This window comes from Hemicordylus capensis, chromosome 1 (genome assembly GCF_027244095.1).
Source record: "Hemicordylus capensis ecotype Gifberg chromosome 1, rHemCap1.1.pri, whole genome shotgun sequence".
NCBI classification, from domain to species: domain Eukaryota; kingdom Metazoa; phylum Chordata; class Lepidosauria; order Squamata; family Cordylidae; genus Hemicordylus; species Hemicordylus capensis.
In genome coordinates, this window is record NC_069657.1 from 136006067 (window position 1) to 136031504 (window position 25438).

General features: G+C 42.1%; 1 protein-coding gene and 1 long non-coding RNA gene across 3 annotated transcripts in view; one reads left to right on the plus strand and one right to left on the minus strand.

Annotated features, from left to right (window-relative positions):
- LRP5 (LDL receptor related protein 5) overlaps positions 1–25438 on the plus strand; it is a 222312-nt gene that overhangs the window by 187404 nt on the left and 9470 nt on the right. The window contains exons 18-22 of one of the 2 annotated variants that reach the window (XM_053261771.1): positions 8358–8594; positions 9556–9666; positions 19731–19976; positions 22807–22946; positions 24853–24950. In XM_053261771.1, the coding sequence (XP_053117746.1) occupies positions 8358–8594; positions 9556–9666; positions 19731–19976; positions 22807–22946; positions 24853–24950 (832 nt within the window). The remainder of the gene's footprint in view (positions 1–8357; positions 8595–9555; positions 9667–19730; positions 19977–22806; positions 22947–24852; positions 24951–25438) is intronic. The other variant, XM_053261780.1, reaches the window with a different exon arrangement.
- LOC128329948 (uncharacterized) overlaps positions 7382–25438 on the minus strand; it is a 30851-nt gene continuing 12794 nt past the window's right edge. The window contains exons 3-4 of the long non-coding RNA XR_008309873.1: positions 25234–25357; positions 7382–10114 (exon numbers count right to left, since the gene is read on the minus strand). This is a non-coding gene — a long non-coding RNA (uncharacterized LOC128329948). The remainder of the gene's footprint in view (positions 10115–25233; positions 25358–25438) is intronic.

The following is a 25438-nucleotide window of genomic DNA, read 5'->3' on the forward strand; positions in this document are numbered from 1 at the left end:
TGTTTTCGGGTGAAATACAAAGTGCTGGTTATTACCTTTAAAGCTCTGAACGGCCTGGGTCCAGACTACCTTACAGAGCTCCTTCTTTGGTATGATCCCCATCGCTCGTTGAGGTCATCTGGAGAGGTCCATCTCCAGTTACCACCAGTATGTCTGGTGGTGACTCAGAAATGGCCTTTTCTGTAGCTGCTCCTGGCCTATGGAATGCACTCCTGGCAGATATCCACAGTTTAGGCTGCCTGTTGGCCTTTAAGAGAGCCCTAAAAACTTATTTGTTTGGCCTGGCCTTCCAAGGCTTGTAACGTCTTTTAAAAAAAATATTTTAATTGGTTTTAAATGGTCTGAATTGTTTTTGATTTTATATAGTTTTTAGCACTGTGTTTTGCAGTGTTTTTATGCCTTTTTTAAAGTTGTTGTACACTGCCCAGAGCCTTTGGATGGGGTGGTTTATAAATGCAATTAATTAATTAATTAATTAATTAATACAAGCTAACATCAAACCTTGGTTACAAATGTTGGTTTGTTGGGTCAAATTGAACCTTGGTTGAATCTGAGAGGTGTGTTCAGATGAAAAAAACAAAACAGGAATACCTAAGTAAACCAAGGTTCTGTATTGCATCTGCATGCACCCAGAGAGATATGCTAGCCCAAAGCAGCTATGAAACATGGTGGTTCTATGCTACAAATGTCTCTAATTGCTGTTAGTGTTATGCACCAGGGGCATTCTGCCTCTATGAAGAGACTGCCAACCCTCTGTCATGGTTGGACTTGGATCAGTTGGATGTGCCCTGATTGGACTGCCACCAACCTGTCGTGGGCAGCCACATGTCTTAGCAGCTACGAAGAGCACTATTAATCAAACCAGTGGGATCCCTTAACCAATAGATGTGTGAAGGAATTAAACTAGAAATGTGTTTTATGAATTTTAATTAAGTAAATAGATTTAAAGAGGTTCAATGAATATAAGATCCTGGCAAGCAAAGCTAATTTAACTAACTCTACTGCAAGCAAGTTACCTAGCAATGGAAGGGAAAGGGAGGAGAGGATGGGGAATAGATAAAATCTATTACCAAAGGTTCAAAGAGACCTCGAATGGCCAGTTCAAAATCTCTCCTGATGATCACAGATGTCAGGGTTGGATGAGAAGATGGGGTGCATGATACTGGGGTGCAGGGATGCTGCAGTAATGGAGAGGGAGAAGATGCATCTTCTGGACCTGCCCTCTAAAAGTTGGATCTGAAGTCTTTTGGTTTTATACTTTTTTGAGTTCTTGACTGCTCTTGGGGTCAGCCCTTCACATCCATCAAAGCTCCATTGCCACCTGTCTGGGCTTTGGGTCTTCAGATGTTTTTTAGGTATTCTCCTTTCATCCTCTCAGCATGCACAATCACTTGTGCACCCTCAGACACTCAGAATAAGTTGTTTACACTTGCTTCTTAATTCAGATCTTCAGCCTTGATATGGTTAAATGCTAATTGTTAACAGTCATCGCTTTTCCTTTCTGGTCTTTGGCCACAAAGTATTTATAAGGCTTTCAAACAAGGGAATTTGAGGAATTCCCCAAAAACTATTGCAGGAATGTTAGTGGGAATGTGGACAGATGAGCAATCACTGGAGAGCTGGGATAACTTGTCCCCGGCCTCCACGTTGCCCACAATGCACCAAGCATGGTGCATTGGGGGATTCCCCCAGGAGACAGACACTCTAGGCACTGTCTCTGTGACTGCGTGGGCTGCAAGCTGACTGCACAGTGTCACAACTGCAGCACCTGGGCTAAGGAAGTGCTCACGCCCTTAACTCAGGCTAAAAGGTGGGCTACAAAACCGAGCTAGGCAGTCCTGCCCTGCTGGGATCAGGCCCGATCCCAGCTATTCTCACGTGCAGCCTAACCCTGACTGGGCTTCTCTAGCCAGGGTTAGCTTGCACATGAGGACAGCCTCACGATTACAAATGAGGCTAAAACATAAAAATAGCTAGCAAGATATCTGGGATTCTGCTAATCTAAGACTCTCATTGCAGTTTGACCCAATGAGATCATTCTTGAACCTGCAGCACATTCAGTGTCTAATGACCTTGATGTGGTTTCCTTTCTTCTGTGCTTATTGCTGATACATTAGTTCGTTATTGTCCCTTTTACACACACAGAAAAGAACTGCAAGAATGAAATTGTTAGCCCAGAAATTTTAACAGACAAGGCCCTTAGAAGTAGCAGTGCAGCTAACAAAATGGCAGAAGTACCAGGAAGACTGGGAGTTTGTATCATTAGGACCAAACATTGCTTCATTTCACAATCTGCCTAGTCTCTAGCGCACCTCTTCATTTTCTGCTTAATAACAAAGTTGCTTGCATGCAACCCCCTCCCCGCTTTAAAATCCAATGACCTTTACACAAGGTGATTTAAGAAATCTGCCCAGCACCCACACAAAAACAAATGCAGATAGATCAGGAACATCCTGTCCTGATTTGTACCCTCAAGCAAAGCACCACAGAAGGAAAGAAAAAGTTCAACAATTTCATCTCAAAGGATTTTTATTATGTCCAAGTAGTTTTCTTAAAACAGTTATCACAGCACTCCCACGCCAATAGTTTCCCTTGCAGATATTAATTGCTTGCTGAATGCAGAGATGCCAGTAGGTCAGTCAGTCTTTATTACTGTGTTTGACCAATATCACAACATCTAAAACAATATAAAATTTTAAACATAGCCATATTAATAACATAACTGTACACTGGATCTAACCATTAGTGAGCAGAGTGCGGCGAACTCGTATTGCAGAACAGAATTTTGCAACTCTGTGTGTGTGTATGTGTGTGTTAGATAAATTCACATCTATTAACAAATATTTGATGTAGAATTAGTCCGATTGACCTGGCAGATTATGTAAAAAAGGGTCAATTAACCTTCGCCTAAGATCTATATAAAAGACACACCACAGGAGCACATGTGCAACTGACTCAATCTCATCAGAGTTACAGGAGCAATATCTCTGCTCAAATGGAATTCTGCTATATCTGCCAGCCAAAAATTCCAAAGGGAGGACATTCATACTGGCCCTTAGTGATGTGCATGGTCCGGAGCAGTCCGGACCAGCACCAAAGGGGAGCCTATCTTTTAGGGCGGGGAGGGCTTGTTTACCCCTCCCGCGCCTCTTTGCCCCCGCCAGTGGCCATAATCTACTGTAAAATTGGGGCGCTGGAAACCAGCTGCCCCAGCCGCCGCCGCCGCTTCCGCCGCGCCCCCCCCGCGAGCAAATTAGAGATAAAAAAAGTCTACTGCCTACAAGGAAAGGCTACTGCCGCCCTGCCGCCCCCCCACCCGCCACCCGCCACCCCCCCACGAGTGCTCACCAAGTTAGAAGAACTTAGAGAGGAGCTCGCGAACAGAGCTCCTCTCTTATCGAAGCCTCCGGCCCAACTGGGGCCTTGGGCGTGTGCGCACGCGCACTAGAGCTCTTTATCCTATAGAGCTTTTGCCGGAGGCCCGGTCTACCCGCCGGGAGGAAGCCGGGTAGACCGGGCCTCCGGCGATCGGAGGCCCGGTCTACCCGGCTTCTTCCCGGCGGGTAGACCGGGCCTCCGGCAAAAGCTCTAATCAGACCGGTTCGGACACACGCCTACTGGCCCTCGAGAAGGCCCATCTGTGTTTAGGGAAAGTAAGGAGTAATAGATAATCTGCTGTGCCAAGTTCTCATCCTACCACTGAGCAGGTGGAATGACCTAGATGTCCTCAACAGGTCTTTCTGAAATACAGTATTCCAGATCCTTTGTTTAATAAGTTATTTGGCCTTGACCAAACCCACAGATAGGATTGCCTCAGGTGAAAGACCATAGGTACGGAGTTCCCTGACATAGTTCTCCCACCAGCTCGAGCAGTGCCTGTCCAATAATAAGGGAAAGAGACCAGAGGGCAATAAGTTGATTCTTGCCCAGTTTATTAGTATTAGATACCAAGCTCTGGCCTCTATCGAGATAACTCCTGATTCCAATCTTAGAGTGGAATTAGAAATATATTTAGGGGTCAGAAATAATGTTCTCAAGAGCCTGGCTTGGACCCACTCCAGGAAGGAATAGTTAGCATAGGGTCCTAGCTGTGCCCCATATAACATTTGAGCCATCGACTTTGCCTTGAATAAGTTGATGGCAGCTGGAATGAACATCCCTCCTTGCCGCCTGTGGAAGCTGAGCGTTGCTGACACACTTCTCTGTGCCTGAGCAGCAGCATAACTGAGATGCCAAGAGCAGGCAAAGATTGTATAACTGCCTCCTTTTTAAGCTAGACCAATGGTAGGGGAGTAGATGACAAGGCAGTATCTTGCCAGTAGTAGGAAATAGCAAAGCAGCCTGGGATTACATAATCAGAGGCTAAACACAAATAAACCGTGATACTGTGAAACAAACAGAGAATGAATGATCATCTAGCACTCAATCTCAATTTGTTTCATTAACCTTATTTAAAATTAACCATGATTCCATGCGACGTGAGCCCGCCCTTAGGCTCTACATGGCAATGGAACAGACTGAGAAACAAATATAACAAAATAACTGAAGACCTCTTTTCTACATGTGTAAAGAGCATGTCTTCTCAGCTCTTCTGTCATGCTGTCTTTTATGCACTTCCCTGTTGAGCTAGTCACCTTATTTGAATGTATGTAGGATCTGCAAGCTCTAGTAATGAAAGTTAAGGAGCACAGTGAAAAAATGGGACTATGACTAAATGTAAAGAAGATCAACTTAATGACAATGGGTACAGCAGCCAGCCTCAGAACTGATAATGAAGACATTAAAGTGGTGGATAGCTTCTGCCTTTTACGATTGACCATCAACAGTAAAAGATCCAGCAGTCAAGAAATACGCCACAGACTAGCACTTGGTAGGGTTGCAATGAAGGCCTTGGAAAGGATACTTAGATGCTGTTATGTGTCTACACCTACAAAGATTAGAATCGTTCAGACAGTGGTTTTTCCTTTGACACTCTATGGATTCAAAAGCTGGACTTTGAAGAAGCAAGATAGAAAAAGCATTGACGCGTTTGAACTTTGGTGCTGGAGAAGACTTTTGAGGATATCATGGACAGCCAGGAAAACAAACACATGGGTCACAGAACAAATCAATCCAGAATTTTCACTCGAGGCACAAATGACCAGACAAACTATCATACTTTGGACACATTATGCAAAGATCCAGCTCCCTTGAGAAGTCCATAATGCTGGGAAAAGTTGAAATAAAGAGAAGAAGATGACCAGCAGTAAGGTGGACGGACTCGATTACGACAGCAATGAATGCACCACTGAGAGACCTTAAAGGCCAAGTTGAAGACAGATCATCTTGGAGAGAATCTATCTATGTGGTCGCTAAGGGTTGACACTGACTTGATGGCACGTAATCAATCAATCAGAATCTGAATGAAAATCATCTATATCCCTTTATGTTTAGTCCTCTCAATGAGTTGTTATTTTATCATCTGAACAAACCTATGTCCATGCAGCTTAAGAAGCAGGTCTCTTCTGCTTTAATTACATTACCAACACTTAACAGGAACTTGATCCCATGTGCTGACTCTGGCTTAAACCATTCATAGTTGTCTTATGAACCTCCACAAAATGTGATTACATTACTTGGGAGCTTTGCTTTAGAGGTTTGAATATGGAACTTGGGTTTCTGGGTCTTTTTCTAGCGTCTTGAGAAATGTTATTTCTGGGTAGGCAGAAAAGAAAGGAGTGGGAAATAGCATAGTGATGTGTGATATGATTAATGGCATTGAAAGGAGTGGATGCCTTGTAACATAATGCCAAACACTGTAGCAGTGTATTTTGTGATAAAGAAATTACCCTGTTTCACCATAGGTACTTCATTTATGACTGTTGTTCTACTAGCCTGTGTCCTACTTTTCTCCTTCTGTTCAGTTCCCCCACCCCCCACCCCCAAAAAATATTAGTGCTTCGTTTTCTGGAGAGATAAATATCTCATCTCTTGAGGAAGGAATCTTCTCCAATATTTCAGCTTACCAATTTTCTTCCTGAATTTACTTTGGAAATAAATATGCTCTCCAATGACACACTTGCTGGACTATGAGCTCCTCAGAGGCAGTAATTTCCCTTATAACCAGTTTCTGTCTCACAACCACAACATGTTCTGTGGTATTGGAGTTTCATATTTATTCTGTGGAGGAGGGTAGAGAGTCTGTTAGCTCATGTATTTCTATTTGCAAGAAATTGTTGATGAAATATTCTTACTTCCTATTTGTTTTGTGTTCTGGCTATAGTCATATGAAATTTTGAGCCAGTATCTCACAATATTGATAGCATCTCCTGCTATCTTTTCCCAAAGAGGAATTTTCATATCTTTGGTCAGTTGTCATGTTGTGTCATAACACCATGAAGAGTAAACCTCTCCTCTGGGGATAGCTTGGGCAATGGGGTGAAGGACAATTAAACTACATCTGTGCTGCCTAAAAAATTTTAGTTATCTGAATGACAAATCCAAGTTTCAGATTTATTTTCTGAGACTTCCCATTTATACAGTAACTACGTTCTTAGAATTTGGACTTGGTTGTGGTTGTTGTGCCTTTATTTAACATATTTGTATACCACCCAAAACACAAGTCTCTGGGTGGTTTACAACAAAACAATAAAAACAACAAATAAAAAGGTTAAAACATTACAAAAATTTAAAATTTAAAAGGCTAAAACTATTAAAAATCAAACAATTAAAACAGTATCTAATTAAAAGCCTGGGTGAACAGATGCGTCTTGACTGCCCTTTTAAAAGTTGTAAGAGGCGGGGAGGCTCTTATTTCAGCAGGACTTGTGTTCCAAAGCCTCAGGGCAGCAATGGAGAAGGCCCGTCCCTGAGTAGCTACCAGACGAGTCGGTGGCAACTGCAGATGAACCTCTCCTGATGATCTCAATGGGCGGTTTGATTCATAGCGAAGAAGATGTTCTCTTAAACACCCAGAGCCCAAGCTATTAAGGGCTTTATATATTATGCTAGTAATCGTTTGGTTCTCATGCACTGAATGTGATTCAGTTCATCTTTTTTAGTGCCAATAGGCAGCTAATGTGTGAAACTGCTATCGTACTGCTTGCCGTTGCCTGTGAAAAGAACACAGTCCTTTTCAAAGATGCTAGATTACATGTACAGCCATTTTATAGAAGCAGATGTGAATTGGATCTAATTTCTCTGGCTTTGATCATTCACAGCTTTTCAGTATTGATGGCACAGTACTGATTCAGAAGATGTACAGAATAAGGGAACACAATAATATCTTCTTCAGGATTTAACATTTTTACATGTATACATTTTATATATGTGCCCAGACACCTCCAGACATTGGGAGTGTATTAGAGTGTATTAGAAATAATATTCTTTTGAATTTGTCAAATACATGTTTAAAAAGCAAGTTTATAAATTTCAAAACTATTAACAGCTAGGAATTTCATTTTGCCTGATCACATAAAGAACTCACATTATGGATATGCATGTAACAATTCCTGTATCAGGCCAAAAACTTGGGGTTGAGCCATAGTTAGCCACAGTTTGTAGTGCCTGCCTCCTATCCAGAACATTAGATAGTAAACTGTCTGAATGGGTCTGCACCACTCTGGCTATGAGAAAGGCACTTAGGGTCAGGCCTCAGAATACAAAGGGGAGGGGGTTTCTTATCACTCCGGTCCTCCTCCTCCTTGGAGCTTGGCGGTCACTGTGTCAGCCTCTCACCAGAGGTCTATGACACTCTCTCCTTCTGCCCCTTTATCACCGGCCATCTCCCTTTTATATGCCCCCTCACATCTCCAACCCCTCCTCCCCTGTATTAGGTCCCCACCGCTCTTTTTTACCCTTGTATTACCTTCACACAAGTAACCTGTGTTAAGCCCTTCCCCTGTTCCTTCCCCTCCCATGCTCGGCTTCCTCCCTTCATTTCAAGGCGCACTGTTGACATCCGTGCTGCGTGCCTCATGCTTCCCCTGCCCTTGCTTGGCAGCCTATGGCCAGGCCTCCTCTCAGCAGGAAAATCCTGGCTGCCTGCGCCACCATCGGCCTCTGGCGCCTCGCCTACACTGGGAAACTCCGTCGTCCTGGGTGCCCCATCACCCCTGGCAGGCATCACTGCAGCTGACCCGGTAAAGCCAGTGAGCGATCCTGCCAGACATAAACATAATGGGATCTATGTGTTTAGGCATAGACCTTTCCTCCACCCTTAGATGAAACTTGATATTGTTAAAATCTTGTACAAGGAGAGAATTTGATATTATTACAGAACTTGGTACAACGATGATCCTGTATATGAGGAAATGCTTTTCCATGTCTAATTTTTTTATAAACTTTAAAATAAGTGCATTTTTAATTCACTTCCCCAGAGCCTCCAACATGTTCTCCAGACCAGTTCACGTGTGCAACTGGGGAGATAGACTGCATCCCTATGGCATGGCGATGTGATGGATTTTCTGAATGTGACGATCAAAGCGATGAAGATAACTGTCCAATATGTTCAGTAGCCCAGTTTCAGTGTGAGAAAGGACAATGTATTGATGCACGTTTAAGATGTAATGGAGAAATTGACTGCCAGGATAAATCTGATGAAGCTGATTGCAATAGTAAGATCATTCGTCTTAGCTTTTTGCAGGGCTAATTCCAGGAGCTGAGTAAATGCCCTCCTAGATGTTGCTGGAATCAGCAGTGTTAGTGGGGAAGCACAAAGTGCAAATGGAAATAATTGGCTGTTAATGGGGCTTTAGAACTACTGTTCTGAAGCAGTGGTATTTCTGACTCCCATGCTGATGCTACCCACACATGGTTTATAAGTTACTGGTGCTCTGATTTAGCACTGATCACTCCCAAACATATTCATCTGAAAGTGCTATAGGATGGCCCCTGAACAATTGATTTCTTCCCCTCCCTTTTCATTTTGTGGAAATCAACTGTGGGCTGCCTGTTTCATAGTTTATGTAACTAACAACCCCAAGTGACAATAGAGGCTTTGAGAGAAGAAGGACAACTTTATAGACTCCTTTTTCTTTCTTTTTTGTAGGATCATGTTTTGGAGATTAGGGATGAGTTAGGTGGTCAACTTACCTGGCACTGGTCCTGTTTAGAGATAATTTTTTCTCTCTAAAACCACAAGCAGATTTACTTTTTTCCCCTAGCACCTCCAGTAATTATGTGAACTATATGAAGATAAACATTATAAAGTTACAAGCCCAGGAAATAATTTGGTGGGCACATTTTTTACTCAGAAACGCCACCTTGGTTGCATAGGGTGCTTGACTGAAGAACTGTGGCTGGTTGGTTTTTCATTGGTCGCCTAATGCAGATACTGCCGTTCGCACATACCAGTGCTACACACAGTATGAACTATTTATGTGTCCTTTGTCTCCTAAAAGTTTGACATTGAAGCCGATATTTGGTACTGTGCAGATAGAGCAACTGCAACTCTGTGCATTTGTATAACGTTGATAATTTTTTAAGAAGTCACCTAGTTTCATAGTAGTGTTCTCTTCATTGTTTGATTTGGGCTGAGAATGATACAGTATTGTTCCATTGTGTTTTCCCTTGCAGTGATTTGTCTCCCAAATCAATTTCGTTGTGCCAGTGGTCAGTGTATCCTCATAAAACAGCAATGTGATTCTTTCCAAGACTGCATTGATGGCTCTGATGAAATTGAATGTAGTAAGTGACTTTCTTTTGTTATTGTGGGTCTGTCTCCAGGTATTTGTTGAATGTCCCCTATGAAGCATTACCTTTGAGTATAGAAAAGTAAATCTGCTTCTTTATTACTGCGTTGAGTCTTTGATTTGCATTATTTATGTGTGCATGTGCTAAAAAATGTAAGATCCTTTAACCACATATGCATACACACAGAGTAACAGGCACAGGCATACCCACAGAGAAACCCAATCCACAATCTTTCAAAGAACTACTGTGCTGTCATTAGTCCCCCAGTTGCAGTCCAAAAGCAATTATCAAAAAGCCAAGGCTGTTGCAATTATTTTTGTCTTTGGTGGCTGCTCAAATTGGCTTCAGTCCCTGTGACTTGTATTAGCCATAAATTCTTTGAAGGACTTTTTGAATATTCGTACTCTGATAATACGTAAATCTGTTCTTTCAGCTTTAAGACCTATATGTGGAAAACACAGGAGATAACAGCACTGGAATAAAAGTATAAAGGCAGTTGAGTGGGGAAAGTGAAAGGGCTGTTCTCAGTTTGAATGACTGTAGTTAAAAACTTTAAACTCTATACACAAGAAATAACTTAATGTAGACCAAAACCCAAATGAACCTGTATGAGGAAATGCCACAAAAAAATATTAATTTTGAATAGTAAACCGCCCAGAGAACTTGCGTTTTGGGCGGTATATAAATGTATTAAATAAATAAATTAAATAAACAATAAATAGCAAATAATATTGAGCATATGAAACTGCTTTATACTGAGTCAGACCATTGCTCCATTCAGATCAGTATTGTCTGCAGTGACCGACAGCACTTTCCAGGATTCCAGAGTAGGGTCTTTTCTAGGGATGTGCAAAAAATTTCGGGCACAGAACGATCTGTGCCCGAAACGAACAATTTCGGGTGATTCGGGGCCGAACCGAATCACCCCCGATGCCCCCCGAATTTTTTCGGGCACGAGCCGAATCACCCGAATTTCGGGCACAAAAAATTCGGGTGATTCGGTTCATGGTTGATTTTTGGCGATTTTTTAAAGTTTTAGTGACTTTGGGGCAGTTCGGGGGCGTAGCATGGGATTTGGGCAAAAGGAGTGGGGTGGGGTGGTAGTGCCTAATGGGTGCAGGCTACCACCCCAATTTCAGGGGGATTGGGCAAAGGGCTGATTTTTGGTAAATTTCTGAAAATTTCATGTCTTTGGGGCAGATTGGGGAATATTGGGGCAGAAAGTGGGGGCTGGGGCAGAATAGTGGGGTGGGGTGGTAGTGCCTAATGGGTGCAGGCTACCACCCCAATTTCAGGGGGGTTGGACAAAGGGGTGATTTTTTGAGAATTTTTGAAGTTTTGGTGACTTTGGGGCAGTTTGGGGGCAGAAAGTGGATCTGCCCCAAAATAGTGGGGTGGGGTGGTAGTGCCTAATGGGTGGAGGCTACCACACCAATTTCAGGGGGATTGGGCAGAGGGCTGATTTTTTGAGAATTTTTGAAGTTTGGGTGTCTTTGGGGCAGATTGGGGGCAGAAAGTGGATCTGCCCCAAAGGAGTGGGGTGGGCTGGTAGATAGTGCCTGATGGCTGGAGGCTACCACCCATCCCCAATTTAAGAGTGATTGGGCAGAGGGGTGAATTATGGTGAATTTATTTGTATGAGGTTTGTCTTCATAAGGTGAAGTGTGCTAAATTGATTACTTCCTCATATTATTCATAGTAAAGGAAAGTGTGAAAAAGTGAAAGTGGGGTCATGAGAGTTGTTTAATTGAAAAAAATCTCATTTGCTATGATAGAATGAGAATTCACACCTGAGGTGTGAATTCTCATTCTATCATAGCAAATGAGATTTTTTTCAATTAAACAACTCTCATGACCCCACTTTCACTTTTTCACACTTTCCTTTACTATGAATAATATGAGGAAGTAATCAATTTAGCACACTTCACCTTATGAAGACAAACCTCATACAAATAAATTCACCATAATTCACCCCTCTGCCCAATCACTCTTAAATTGGGGATGGGTGGTAGCCTCCAGCCATCAGGCACTATCTACCAGCCCACCCCACTCCTTTGGGGCAGATCCACTTTCTGCCCCCAATCTGCCCCAAAGACACCCAAACTTCAAAAATTCTCAAAAAATCAGCCCTCTGCCCAATCCCCCTGAAATTGGTGTGGTAGCCTCCACCCATTAGGCACTACCACCCCACCCCACTATTTTGGGGCAGATCCATTTTCTGCCCCCAAACTGCCCCAAAGTCACCAAAACTTCAAAAATTCTCAAAAAATCACCCCTTTGTCCAAACCCCCTGAAATTGGGGTGGTAGCCTGCACCCATTAGGCACTACCACCCCACCCCACTATTCTGCCCCAGCCCCCACTTTCTGCCCCAATATGCCCCAATCTGCCCCAAAGACATGAAATTTTCAGAAATTTACCAAAAATCAGCCCTTTGCCCAATCCCCCTGAAATTGGGGTGGTAGCCTGCACCCATTAGGCACTACCACCCCACCCCACTCCTTTTGCCCAAATCCCATGCTATGCCCCCGAACTGCCCCAAAGTCACTAAAACTTTAAAAATTCACAAAAAATCAGGACTTTGCCCAATCCCCCTGAAATTGGGGTGGTAGACTCTACCCATTGGGCACTACCACCCCACCCCAAAATTTTGCCCCTGGGCCCCTTTTTACCCCCCGAATCGATTCGGATTCGGATTAAATCCGAATCCGAACCGAATCAAGGGTGATTCGGGTGACCCAGATTCGGGCACAAAACAGAACGGGGGTGATTCGGCTCGGGTCCGAGCCGAATCACCCGAAAATCCGAATTGCACACCCCTAGTCTTTTCAAGCCCTCCAACTTTGGATTGAACTTGGGATCAAACCAGCATGTAAAGCAGGTGTTCTGTAACTGAGCTGTGGCCCCACCACAATTCAGTACTAATTCCTTGGACCAGCATAACACACTGGATGTGAGAGACTCCACATTCAGATCCATGCTGCACCATAAAAACTCATTGAGGCTGCGCAGCCTAACCCAGGCTAAGGAAGCCCATCCTGGGTTAGGCTGTGCTTGAGAACCGCAGGGATCGGGCCTGATTTCAGAAGAGCAGCGCTGCCTAGCCTGGCTTTTTAGCCCAGCTTTTAACCAAGGTTAAGGGAGTCAGCGCTTACTTAACCTGGGTTTCCTGCTCGTGTGTGAACTCAGGTTGCTTCCAGCCCAGCCACACACACAGACAAGTGTGTAGAGCGCCTGTCTCTTGAGGGAATCCCGCAATGCGCTTTACACTTGGTGCATGGTGCATTGTAGGATTCCCAGAGGCCAAGATACATCATTCTAGCTCTCCAACAATGGATTGTGTGGAAGTGCGGACAGCATTCCCACCAACATTTTGCCAGTCATCTGGGGGAGATGGTGAGTGGTCGAGCCAAGCCTTCCCCCTCACCCACCCAGTCATATGAACGGCCTCATTGAGTGACTGTGAACCAGTTACTATCGATCATCCTAAACGTATGGATACAGTAAGTTAAGAATTTGAAAGCTCCTTATACACAGGAAAATACTACAGAAGTGATTATTAGTAGAACACCAATGAATTGTTAAATATGTTTGAGCATGTTTCCCAGCATGGCCAGCATTTGAAAACTACTAACTGGTGATGAAAAAATGGAAAGGGGGCTTTCCCCCCCAGGTCGGCTGAGTGAGCACCTCACATATTCTGCCCTTTGCACAATAAAAGCTAAGGGAATACGATATGTTTTGATCACTACTTAACTCTGTTGGCAAGGGGTGTGTGTGTGTGTGTGTGTGTGTGTGTGTGTTTTAATGATTCACTGAGAACAGACATGAAAAGGGCCAGCAACATGAAGAGTGGGGAATAGGCAAGCTGTGGAAATGGAGCTTTATTAGCCCATCTGGTGGGATACTTCTGGCTAACAATATTTCACAGCTTTATAAGAAAGAAACTAACAAAAACAGCTCCCTTAAAGTGAAGACAGAAGGTTGACTGAGAGGGCGAGCTGACTCCCAGCCCGACAAATCTATTCCCAATATGCTCCTGATACATTCTTTTTCCACCCATTCCCACCATCTTCCCCTGTTCACTTTCTCACAGCTGTTACCTCAATGGCACTGTATAAAATGGCCTCAATTGCACACACTGTCATTTTAACTTTGTGTGCAGATTGAGACCTGAGGCTCTTCTTTAAGAGTTACAGCAAGAGGTATGGAAGGGAGAGCCTCAGAAGAAGGTATGCATTCTCAAAATGGTAACTGCAGTTTTCTGTGGGTGATGTCCATAATTAGAAAGATGACTCAAATATTTATTGTCATGTCCTCGGTGTGTCACTGCTAATTATTGGAGGCATTCCCCAGATATAATCCCAGCAGCATATGATAAAAAGGCAGACAACTGCATGTGGAAGAGTGGCTCTGTGGCTAGGGGCGGGGTGGGTGGCTGTGAACCTAATATTGGACATTATTTTTACATCCTTTCTTTTTCTTGTATGTTGTATGCAGCATATAGGAAAGAGGTAGCTGCTATCTTCAGATAAATATCTTCATTCACAATCTCATTTATTTATTTATTTATTTTATTCGATTTCTATACCACCCTTCCAAAAATGGCTCAGGGTAGTTTACACAGAGAAGTAATAAATAAATAAGATGTATCCCTGTCCCCAAAGGGCTCACAATCTAAAGAGAAACATAAGAGAGACACCAGCAACATTTACTGGAGGTACTGTGCTGGGGGTGGATAGGGCCAGTTACTCTCCCCCTGCTAAATAAAGAGAATCACCACTTTAAAAGGGTGCCTCTTTGCCAACTTAGCAGGGGTAAACCAACAAGATAGCTTTTAGGATTTATAGATGATGCTGTTCGAAGAGAATATTACAGGGTTGTAGTTAATATTTTAGAAAACACATAAACAGATATTGCTAGGAGGTAGGAAAAGGTTGCAGGCCCAAGTATATAAGATTATTTAGATGGGATTTGGAACACTTTGTGTGTGGTGAAGCTTATTAATGTAGTGACATTTTGGGAAGGTTCTATTTCATATCAACTTCCTCAGGAAATGGCATAACTTCCCTACATATCTGCCAGGAGGTGGTAATAAGATGGAGGTATTGACTGTGTGGGGTCAGGACATGAGAGTTTGTTTAGATCTGCCTGTTCTGGAAGGGGTTACACTCCCCCCAAACGAACAAGTGCATAGCTTGAGAGTGCTCCTAGATCCCACTCTCTCTCTGGTTTTGAGGCTGAGGCAGTGGCCAGGAGTGCTTTTTATTAGCTTGGGCTGATATGTCAGCTACGCCAGTTTCTGGAGATACAGTTGTACATATGCTTTGGATACAGTTGTACATATGCACCCTTCGCCACCAGATTCATTCAGCCTCCTCCTTAGTGGCTTTTAAGGCCCTTCTCAAGACCTACCTTTTTCGCCAGGCTTTTGCCCATTAATTTTTTTTTAAAAAATATTGCTATTGTTATTGTTCACCGCCTAGAATCTTGAGGAGGTGGTATACAAGAAATTTTTAATAAATAAATAAATATGCTGGTAACCTCCAGGCTTGACTACTGTAGCACTCTACGTGCGGCTACCTTTTTATGTAAACTACCAGAAACTACAATTGGTACAGAATGCAGCAGCCAGACTGGTCTCTGGGACAACCCAAAGAGATCATTTAACACCAATTTTAAAAGAACCACACCATCTGCTGCTATGTTTCCAAGCAAAATACAAATAAAGCCCTTAATGGCCAGAGTACTAAAGAGAGTGTCTCCTTTGTCATGAACTCTGCCACCTGTTAAGATGATCTGGGGAAGTCCAGTTATGGTTGCCACCAGCTTGTTTGGTGGTGACTCGGGCCTTCTCTGTCTTGGGGGTTTGGAATATGCTCCCTGTCAAAAATAAGAGCTTCTCCATCTCTGATTGCTTTTAAAAAGACCCTCAAGACATCTCTTTTCTCAGGCTTTTAATTAAAATTACTTTTAAACTGTTTAATGTTTTATTCTGTGGAATTGTTTTAATTATTAGTATTCTGTTTTTATATTTGTTGTATTTTAAATCATGTGCACCACCTAGAGATACACATATCAGGTGGTATATAACTATCATAAATAATTAAAGGCAAATAGGTAAGATTAGAATGTATTTTAAGAATTCAAGTCTTAATTTCTGGAATGTGTGTTTTAATCAAAATAAACGATTAACTACATTTGTTCCATATGTGTAATAACTAGTAGTAACTGTTCTGTCTACCTTTATATATTATCTTTTCTGCATTACTAAGAGTAGAAAACTGTTTTGCTAAAAGTTGTTTTAGTGTAAAGTAATTAAGTGTTTGCAGTTCTGTTTTGATGTAGATGTTATATGACATTTTTCTTTTTAAAATTATTTAAAAAGAAATGGTAAACTGTTCTGTACAGGTGCTGTTCTGGCAGAGTCAGTGATAAATGTTGCCTATCTGATCCAGTTCCTATGGATACTTTCCCTCTTGTCCAGCCTGAGGATGCATACAGGCCACTTGGAAGTCTGAAAATGACCACCTATGTTCCTGATCCTTTCTTTTTCCTGGCTTATTTAAGTTGTCAGAGGAAGTTTGAGTATCTGAAGCTCTGAGATGGTGAATGCTTCCTTGAGATAAGAGTTGATCCCATCTCCTCTCCTTAAAGGAAATTTTAGTATAGACCTGACTAACTTAAATAACTATCAGCCAACATCAAATCTGCCATTCTTGGGCAAAGTGCCCAAGAGCATGTGGTGGTGACTTAGCTCCATGTGGTTCTGAATGTGATTGGTTATTTGAATGATTCCTTTCAAATCTAATGTTAGGCTACAGCAGGGGCGTATCTAGGGGTAGGGCAGGCAGGGCACGTGCCCTGGGCACCACTTGAAGGGGGGCGCCATTTTGTAAAATTAATTTTTTTTTTTTAAAGGCTGCCAAAAACAAAATGGCCACCGTGCATGGTCAAATGGCCTCTGTGAGGCCCTAGGTCACGCCAGGCCTTGCAGAGGCCATTTGAGCATGTGCGGTGGCCACTGCACATGCTCAAATGGTCCCTGCGAGGCCCTAGAAGCCAGTGGGGGGAAGAGGAACCTTTGCAAAACCCCCAGCCTTTAGGAAGCCCCCCAAGGGGCTACAGGTAAAAAAAAATAATATATAATATAAGTCACTGTACACATATTCAGATTGGCACTATGTACAGAGAATCAGGGCTTGTGAATACTGAGCTGATGCTTATGAGCTAGGATTGTATTCATTTGCTCTTACTTTGCTTCTTGTGATAAGTGAGTTAAATGTGATGTCTTGCTAATATGGCTATTAATGGTGAATTTGTCTTTGAATCAGTGTGAAATCCTTAATATTAAGGCCCACTGGGAGTTTCTTGCTCTCTTTCTCTCATTTTAACTGTCTTTCTGAAAGACTAGAATATATTCCAAGCAGTGACACAGTTTACTCTGCATATCCTTTAATTATTTACAGAGTATCTGGGAAAAGTCAAATTCTCCATTTATTTTTAAAACTTATGTAATGGTGATGCTACAATACATAGTAGAGAATTAGACAGGCATTTCTGTTTAGTTTTCCAAGTACACCTCCACATAGTATTTGGGTATTTCATGAGCCCCAGCATACTGAAATTTGTAGTTTTCCAGCATGTTTTGGTCTGGCTAAGTCCACTGCTAAAATAGTTTTTGAAATATTAAAAGATTAACTAGCCTGACTTGTATTTTTCAGCTGATATTATGGTAAAGTTATCTGAAAGATGGGTGTCAGATGCTTGGACAGGGGGTGCAATTTCAGTGTTTGCCCTAGGCGCTATTTTCCCTAGATACGCCTCTGGGCTACAGGACTGAAACTTCCTTGGTCACCCTGAAAGATGACTTCTGTTGGGAGAGATACAGCGGAGTGCAACCCTGTTGATTTTCCTGGATCTCTCAGCAGCATTAATTGATCATGGCATCTTTCTAAGTTACCTCACCAGGATGGGGCTTCGGGCATAGTGTTTACAATGGCTCACATGTTCCACAGCATTATTGGCTGGAACAGGAACTGTGTCGTTGCAAGAGGTGGGGCAGGGCAATTTTCACTGATCTTTCCTCCCTGTCAATGTGCTTCTAGGTTTATATCCCTGAGAGTCATACAGCCCTCCCCTTTTGCACACGTTTGGCTGCTCGACAGTGCTCTGGCTGAGTACCAAAGCAGCTTCTTGTGAGGATGCATTTCCTGTTGCGTCCTTTTAATGCTGTGGAACATGTAAGCCAGTGTCTCCCATCCTTCCTTGGTGGTGGGAGTTCAGACCCTAAAGGTGGTGTTGGGTGACTTCTATCCATGGTCTTTGTCATACAGGATGCCAATAGGATTCTAGGTTGACCCCCATGCTTTTTAATATCTACATGAAACTGCTGGGAGAGGTCATCCAAAGATTTCAGCTGCAGTATCACCAATATATGAATGACACACAGTTCTACTTCTTTTTTCCATCAGTTTATTCCAGAGAGATGGTGCAAACCCTGAACTGATGTCTGGGGGTAGTTATTCACCCTCACTGGCCTGGGTGAGGGTGAATAAACTAAAGCTTAATCTGAACAAGATGGAGCTGCTGTTGGAAGTTCTGCTAATCTGGCTAGAGATGTTCAGCCTGTTCTTGACAAAGTTGTACTGCCATTAAAAGAGCAGGTGCAGAGTCTAAGGAGTTCCTGAACTTGGTGTTTCCCTTAGAATATTGGTTGATACCAGTAGACAGGAGCATCTTTATTAGCACTGGCTGATTCACCAGTAGTAGCCAACCCTACCTAGATAAAGTGGATCTGGCCTCAGTTACTCATACAGTGGTCACATCCAGACTTATTTTTATTTATTTATTTATTTATTACATTTATATCCTGCTCTTCCTCCAAGGAGCCCAGAGCGGTGTACTACATACTTGAGTTTCTCCTCACAACAACCCTGTGAAGTGGGTTAGGCTGAGAGAGAAGTGACTGGCCCAGAGTCACCCAGCTAGTATCATGGCTGAATGGGGATATGAACTCGGGTCTCCCGGGTCCTAGTCCATCACTCTAACCACTACACCACGCTGGCTCTAACTTGAGTGGTGTGCTCTGCATGAGGCTGCCTTTAAGGACAGTTTGGAAAGTTCAACTAAACAAAAGATGGAACCAACCCTAGTCTCAGAAATCATTCATCAGACATCCAGATACCAACCCCTCTCTGGCATCTTTGATAAGGTAGAAAGCAAGGATCAAAAGCATAGGTGATTGGTCTCAAAATGCAGCTGCTAGGACAGCGGTGAGCAAACTTGGCCCTCCAGCTGTTGTTGAACTATAACTCCCATCATTCCCAGCAACAATAAATTGTGACTGGGAATCATGGAAGTTGTGGTTCAGCAGCAGCTAGAGGGCCAAGTTTGCCCACCCCTGTGATAGGATGTTGGTGAGGGATAGGTGGACTGAATGTATTGTGCCTGTCGTATATTAGTTGCACTGGTTGGCAGGTTTTTTTCTAGGTCCCATTTAAAGTGCTGGTAATGACTTTTAATGCCCTACATGTTTTGGGTCTAGGTTACATTAAGGGTAACGCGTGCCCTTACAAACCTACCCAATTCTTAAGAACTACAACTTAGGCCTTACTCTTTGACCCACCACTTTTTCAGGTTAGCTTGAGGAAAGACCAAGGACGGGGCTTGTTCAGTAGCATTTATGGAGTTCCCTCCCCAAGAAAGTGCATTTTGCCCCCACTTTGCTGAGTTTTAAACAGGACTTTAAAATGTTTTTATTTCACTGGCTTTTAATTTATTTTAATTGACTGACTGGTGCCTCTGTCTTCATAGTATTTTATGCCAGTTGTATATTTGGTTATTTTAACATTTGTATAATAGTTTTATGTTTTATATTGTATGCTGCCTTGGGAAGGATTGACACAGTATAAAGATTTATTAAATAAGTGAATTGTCTTGAATATTGTGAGGAGACAGAGTGTAGAAAAGTAAACTATAAATCACAATCTAGCTACCTTTTTTGGAGTCTTATTCAGAGCATCTAGATCAAATAAATATTATTTGTTTGTTTTACAGCAAAAAGTAAATCATCCTCAGATGAATCTCCACCCCATAGTAGTGCTATTGGCCCTGTCATCGGTATTATTCTTTCTCTTTTTGTCATGGGAGGAATGTATTTTGTTTGCCAACGAGTTGTATGTCAGCGTTATGCTGGGCCCAATGGACCTTTTCCACATGAATACGTCAGTGGTACGCCTCACGTCCCCTTAAATTTCATTGCTCCAGGAAGTTCTCAACATGGCACTTTTACCGGTAAGGATGGTAAGGTCCCTGCATCTAATTATTAGTATTACAATTCTTATTTTCTCAATGTTACAAATAGCATTTTAATGATATCGTATGGTTGTTGTCACTGCTTCAGTGATAAACCAGGGTTTGTGGCAGTTCAATTTTTGGAACTAGAGATGTAAAATCTCCAGTTTTGAAGTTATGGGGTGTGGGGACTTTTAAAAATGGAAATTTAGGGGGGAATTGAAGAGTGTGTGTTTGTGTGTTATGGTATTTTGTGTCAGTATTATATTTGGTTATTTTAACATTTGTAAAAAAGTGTGTGTGTGTGTCATATTTCATATTTTATTTAAATATGACAGAATATGATATTTTATCATATTTTTAAGTTTACTGTTTTCAAAACACAAAATGAACTAGGTGCAGCTTAGCACACAGGATTTTCAATTTTGGATGAATTGGAAATATATATTTCAATTATATACACCTAATAATAGATACTAATACAGGAGGACCTCACTATTCGTTGATCCAACACTCACGGTTTTGCATATTCGTGGTCAGATAATTAGCACCTGACCTTGTTATGCACGGGGGGAGAGTGGAGGGGAAAAGGTTAAACCCACGTATCCGCGGGTCAGGGCTGGCCAGAAATGACCTCCGAGGTCACGGCTGGCTGCCATTTTGATTGCCAGAGAGATAGAGAGCGATTTTATGACTCAAAATGGAGGCAAAAACCGTGGGTTTGGGGCAATTTTTAGCCCCATGGGCGACAATGCAGCACGGTAGGGCACCTTGAGGGGCCATTTGGGCACGATTGGGTGGGGAAACAGGGAAACACCCACCATTTTGGGCTGATTTGGGGCCAATTTTCTGTGTCCAGGAACCTAACAACCCCAGTTCCTATTGCCATAATGCCCCGTTATTCATGGATTTGCTATCTACACACATCCCCGTGGAGCCCCCACAAACAAAGGGGTTCTCCTATAATATTATTGTACTATATTCTATTATTAATATTATAATGATATATACATATAACCCTAACCTCATTTATATTTGATAGGGATGTGCACGAATACATTTTTTTGTTTTGCTTTGTACCCAAATTGAATCACCCGAATTTGTTTTGGGCCCCAAATCCGACCCCCCGAATCACCCCAGACTCGATTTGTACCCAAATTTTATGAATCAGAATCGATTTTGGGGGAAAGGGGGTCCTGGGAGCAAAAGGTGGGGTGGGTGGTAGTGCCCAATGGGTGGAAGCTACCACCCAGATTTCAAAGAATTTTGAAATTGGGCAAAGGGGTGATTTTTAAAAGACTTTTTGAAGTTGGCGCATCTTTAAGCTTTTTCCCATAGAGAATAATGGGGATTTCAGCAGCCTTATAGCTCCACGTGGGGGGCACCAAGGTGGCCCAGAGTGGGTTGTCATGGGTGGTAGTGCCCAATGGGTGCGAGGGAGCTACCATCCAGATTTCAAAAGAATTGGGCAAAGGGGTGACTTTTAAAGAATTTTTGAAGATGGCATGTCTTTGGGGCAGAAAAGGAGCAGAAAGGGGGTTTCAGGGGCAGAAGAGTGGGTTAGGTGGTACTGCTAAAATGGGTGCCTGCTACCACACAGATTCCAAAGGAAATGGGCAAAGGGGTGATTTTTAAAGAATTTCTGGTTTGTGTGTCTTTTCCCCATAGGGAATAATGGGAGTTTCAGCAGCCCCATAGCTCCACTTGGGGGGCACCAGGGTGGCCCAGAGCGAGTGATGGTGTAGTGTACATAGGGTACCAACCACCCACAAGCTCATGGGGCACTGGGTTTTGTTGTTTCTGAGGTGTTATGAGAGTAGATTCTCTGGTAGGAAATGAGTGGATTCGATGACTCTGCACCAAAGTAGCCCAGGTTTTGTACCTGGGCTAATAATGAAGTAGAAGGGCACAAGCATGCCCTTCTGCCCCACTCTCCAGTTATGTGAACACTTGAGCTGCCTGCAGCCCGAGCATAAATCAGCATTTGGGCTGATTTATAATGGCCTTTGGTGGTTGTGAGTGCATTTAGTCTAAATGTTGCTAGCATGTCCTGCTTTTATTGATTTGTTTTTTAATTATGTGACTGTAAGCCACCTTGAGCATTTTATTAAAAAGTGGTCTATAAATATTTTAATCAGTCATTCAGTACACAATTGTTATAAAACTAATTGTGTTATAGGAGTTTTCTTGAACTTTCAGAGTTAAGTGGATCCCCAGTTTATTGCACAAAACCCACATGCACCACTGGAGAACTCCAGCACAGAGTTTGATTTCCCCTTGACAAAGTGATGAACAACTGCAAGGCTATCCCTCCTCCCCACAGCAAAATGCTTTCATTTTGTACATTTAAAAAAATTTCTTTGGGGTCCCCACTTGTGGAACATACATAGACAGATTTTGTTTTTAAACGATGGTGGTATCAGCAAGCAAGTAAGTTTTCCTCTCTTGTTCACTTCAGATCCATTCTGTACAAGTAGGATATAAGACTTTTGAAAAGGAACTTATGGGAATATTGCACAAAGCTAACTTCTGCTTTCAGAAAGTCCTAAGTATTCAAGGAAGAATAGCATTTCCATTACCAAGAAATTCTGCTGTCCAGCTGCAGAAAGAGAAATGCAGTCACTTTTAAATGGAAACCAAAAAAGGAGCTTTGTGTTACAAGTGAAAATACTTTCTTGCAGATCCACAATGATTACCTTGATTGGGGTGTGTGTGTGTGAGGGTGTGTGTGTGTGTGTGTGTGTGTGTGTGAGAGAGAGAGAGAGAGAGAGAGAGAGAGAGAGAGAGAGAACATTACTTCCTGAATGTTTGTCCAATCTTGTCTCTTATATCCATCTAGGCATCTCTTGTGGAAAATCTATGATTAGTTCCATGAGCCTCATGGGAGGAAGTAGTGGTGCCCCTCTTTATGATCGAAACCATGTAACTGGGGCCTCTTCTAGTAGCTCATCCAGCACTAAAGCCACCTTCTACCCACAGGTAAGTTTTTAAAGTGCTAGATTGTCCCTCTGTGCCCATGATTATGACTAAGAAATAAACATTTCCAGGGATGAGCCAGTCAAAATTGTCCTTGGAAGTTGTAGCCTACTAATTGCAGGCCAGCCTACTTCCCAGTGAAGGTGGTAGGCAGTCTCTTGTTCAGTTAACTGAGCATTAATAAAGCTTGTCTTTTCAGAACAATCCCAAGGAACTCAGAATTATTAGTGAGCCCACTAATGAATAAACGGTGTTAGATTTTGAAGCAGATGTTTTTAAGATGACTTTTGGGAACATTCCTTTGAATTTTTGAATTCTTGCATTGTGTTTTTCTTCAAAGTGTAATCACTCTGTTCTTTGTGAACTTTTGATATTGATGACCTAGTGAGACACTTTTTGTATACTCCCACAGGCTTATGCCAAAATAAGAAAATAAAGAGAGAGATCCTGTCAGGGATTATGGGAAGCTTCAAAAGTTAAATGTTTAGTCCACTCTGTTTACATGATTCATTTTGGATCTTGGTGAACCAACTAAAATCCTCTGAACCAAACTTTGTATCAGTGAACATGGTCACTGTAACAAAGAAAATGAGAGGTGGGGAGAGAACAATGACAACCAAGAACGGATGTATATTTGGATTGATCCAACCCAGGCTCCTTCTCCTTTGGCATTAAACACAACCCAGCTTTTTGTTTTGCTTTTTTTTTTTTTTTTGTGGTTAGTATTCCTACACAAAAGGCATTTCCCCCTATCTTTCTCCATCTGTCTGTTAGATGTGCCCTTCTCCTAGCTTCTCTTTGCAGCTCAGCATCAGACTGGATATCGGGAGCTGAGTTTTCTTGTTCTACTGTTTGCTTCCATGACCTCGAGCAAATCAATTCAAGACTCCTATGTCAAAGCTAGTGTCCACTGAGAGCAGTATTCTGCTCTTGCTCTGCAAGAAGAGGTCAAAACAGGTTGCCTTTCCAGCCTTACAAGGTGGGAAAAGCAATGATTGAAGGGAACTTTCTTAAGATATCAGCTCAGCTCAGTCAGCTCAGCTGCAGCAAGAAAGATGCATTTTGGAGTAATTCGTAAAGAATATTTTTAAAAGCAAGAGCAGCATAAACAAGCTAACTCAAGAAAAATATATTTGTAAAAGTCACACAGATTTAAAGAAACAATTTTAACCATTTTAATGAAAGGTTTCATTAAAGAGAGAGAGAGAAATTGAGAAGGTAAATAAGCATACAAGATCCTGGTAAACAGATTAGCTAAGAAACAGAAGAAAAAGTTAATTTTTTAAAAGTTGGGGACAGGGGTTGGTCATGCTAAAATTCTTGAAGAAATTTCAAGCAAAACTAGCAATTTTTGAGAAAGCTGTATGGATAAGACCAATGGAAAAGAATCTGCAGTTACTTGAGAGAGTCCAAAACATAACAAAAATCTTCAAGCACTGCTACTCACTTATGGACAGGCTGACTCAGGAGCAGGACTATAGCCAAAAAAAAAAGCCAAAAAAAAAAAAAAAGTAAGGTTTCGGGCAACAGAGCTGTGAAAGGCTCAGCCTAAGATCCTAGAGAGCTGATGCTAATCATGTACAAGGCATCTTCATATGTTCACAGGACAACAGAATATTATAAAATTCTATCAAAATTTGACAAAAATGGTCAAAATGGACTTTGTCACCTAAATAGCAAGAACTATTCTGTGTTGTTATATGCTAATGATATGGTTCTATTGTGATGTAAAAAAATCACAACATGCAGCAAATGTATAGCCACTTCAAGAACACCCAAGACGCTATGTGAACTGGCACCTCAACATGAGTGCTTTATGTGTGGCCTCTCTGACTTTCTGTAATAGCATTAACTGCAAAAAGCTAAATTTGCACAATGCACCATTTCTTTTTGACTGATTACTCTACAGATTCTGAACCCACCACCTTCACCAGCCACTGATCGCTCCCTATACAACACAGAAATGTTCTATTCCTCAAACATTCCTTCAACAACAAGATCTTACAGGTATGAAGCCTTTTAAATTCTTAATGCAAAGTTGATGTTGATGAATCAGAATAAATGTCCATTTCATCACAAATGTGTTTGAAGTTTTAATGTTTAATAACATTTTTTGCTGTTCCTTTTAATCCACTATGTTTGGGGCACCAGTCACCTTTTGCTAATCTTAGCAAATTTAAACCGATTCTAGTACAACAGTTCCTCTTGTCAGATTTGAACAGTTTGGTTGTTAGGATGTGTAGGATTGGAATATAGGTATCGGAGGCTCCTCAGAACCCCATGTTCTCACCTTAGTCCAGCTGTGTCCTTACAAATCAGTAGGTAGTATTTATGTGGTCTGTCCTGTTCCTGGTGTTGGTCTGAATCTATGCTTATTCAAGGGGGAGTAAGCAGCACCATGCAATTTATGTGTTCTAAGTGAAGAGAGAAAAAGGTTCTCATTATTCCCTCTCTTATCCTTGGCTAGATTTCCTCAAGAGCAAAATAGGAGATTG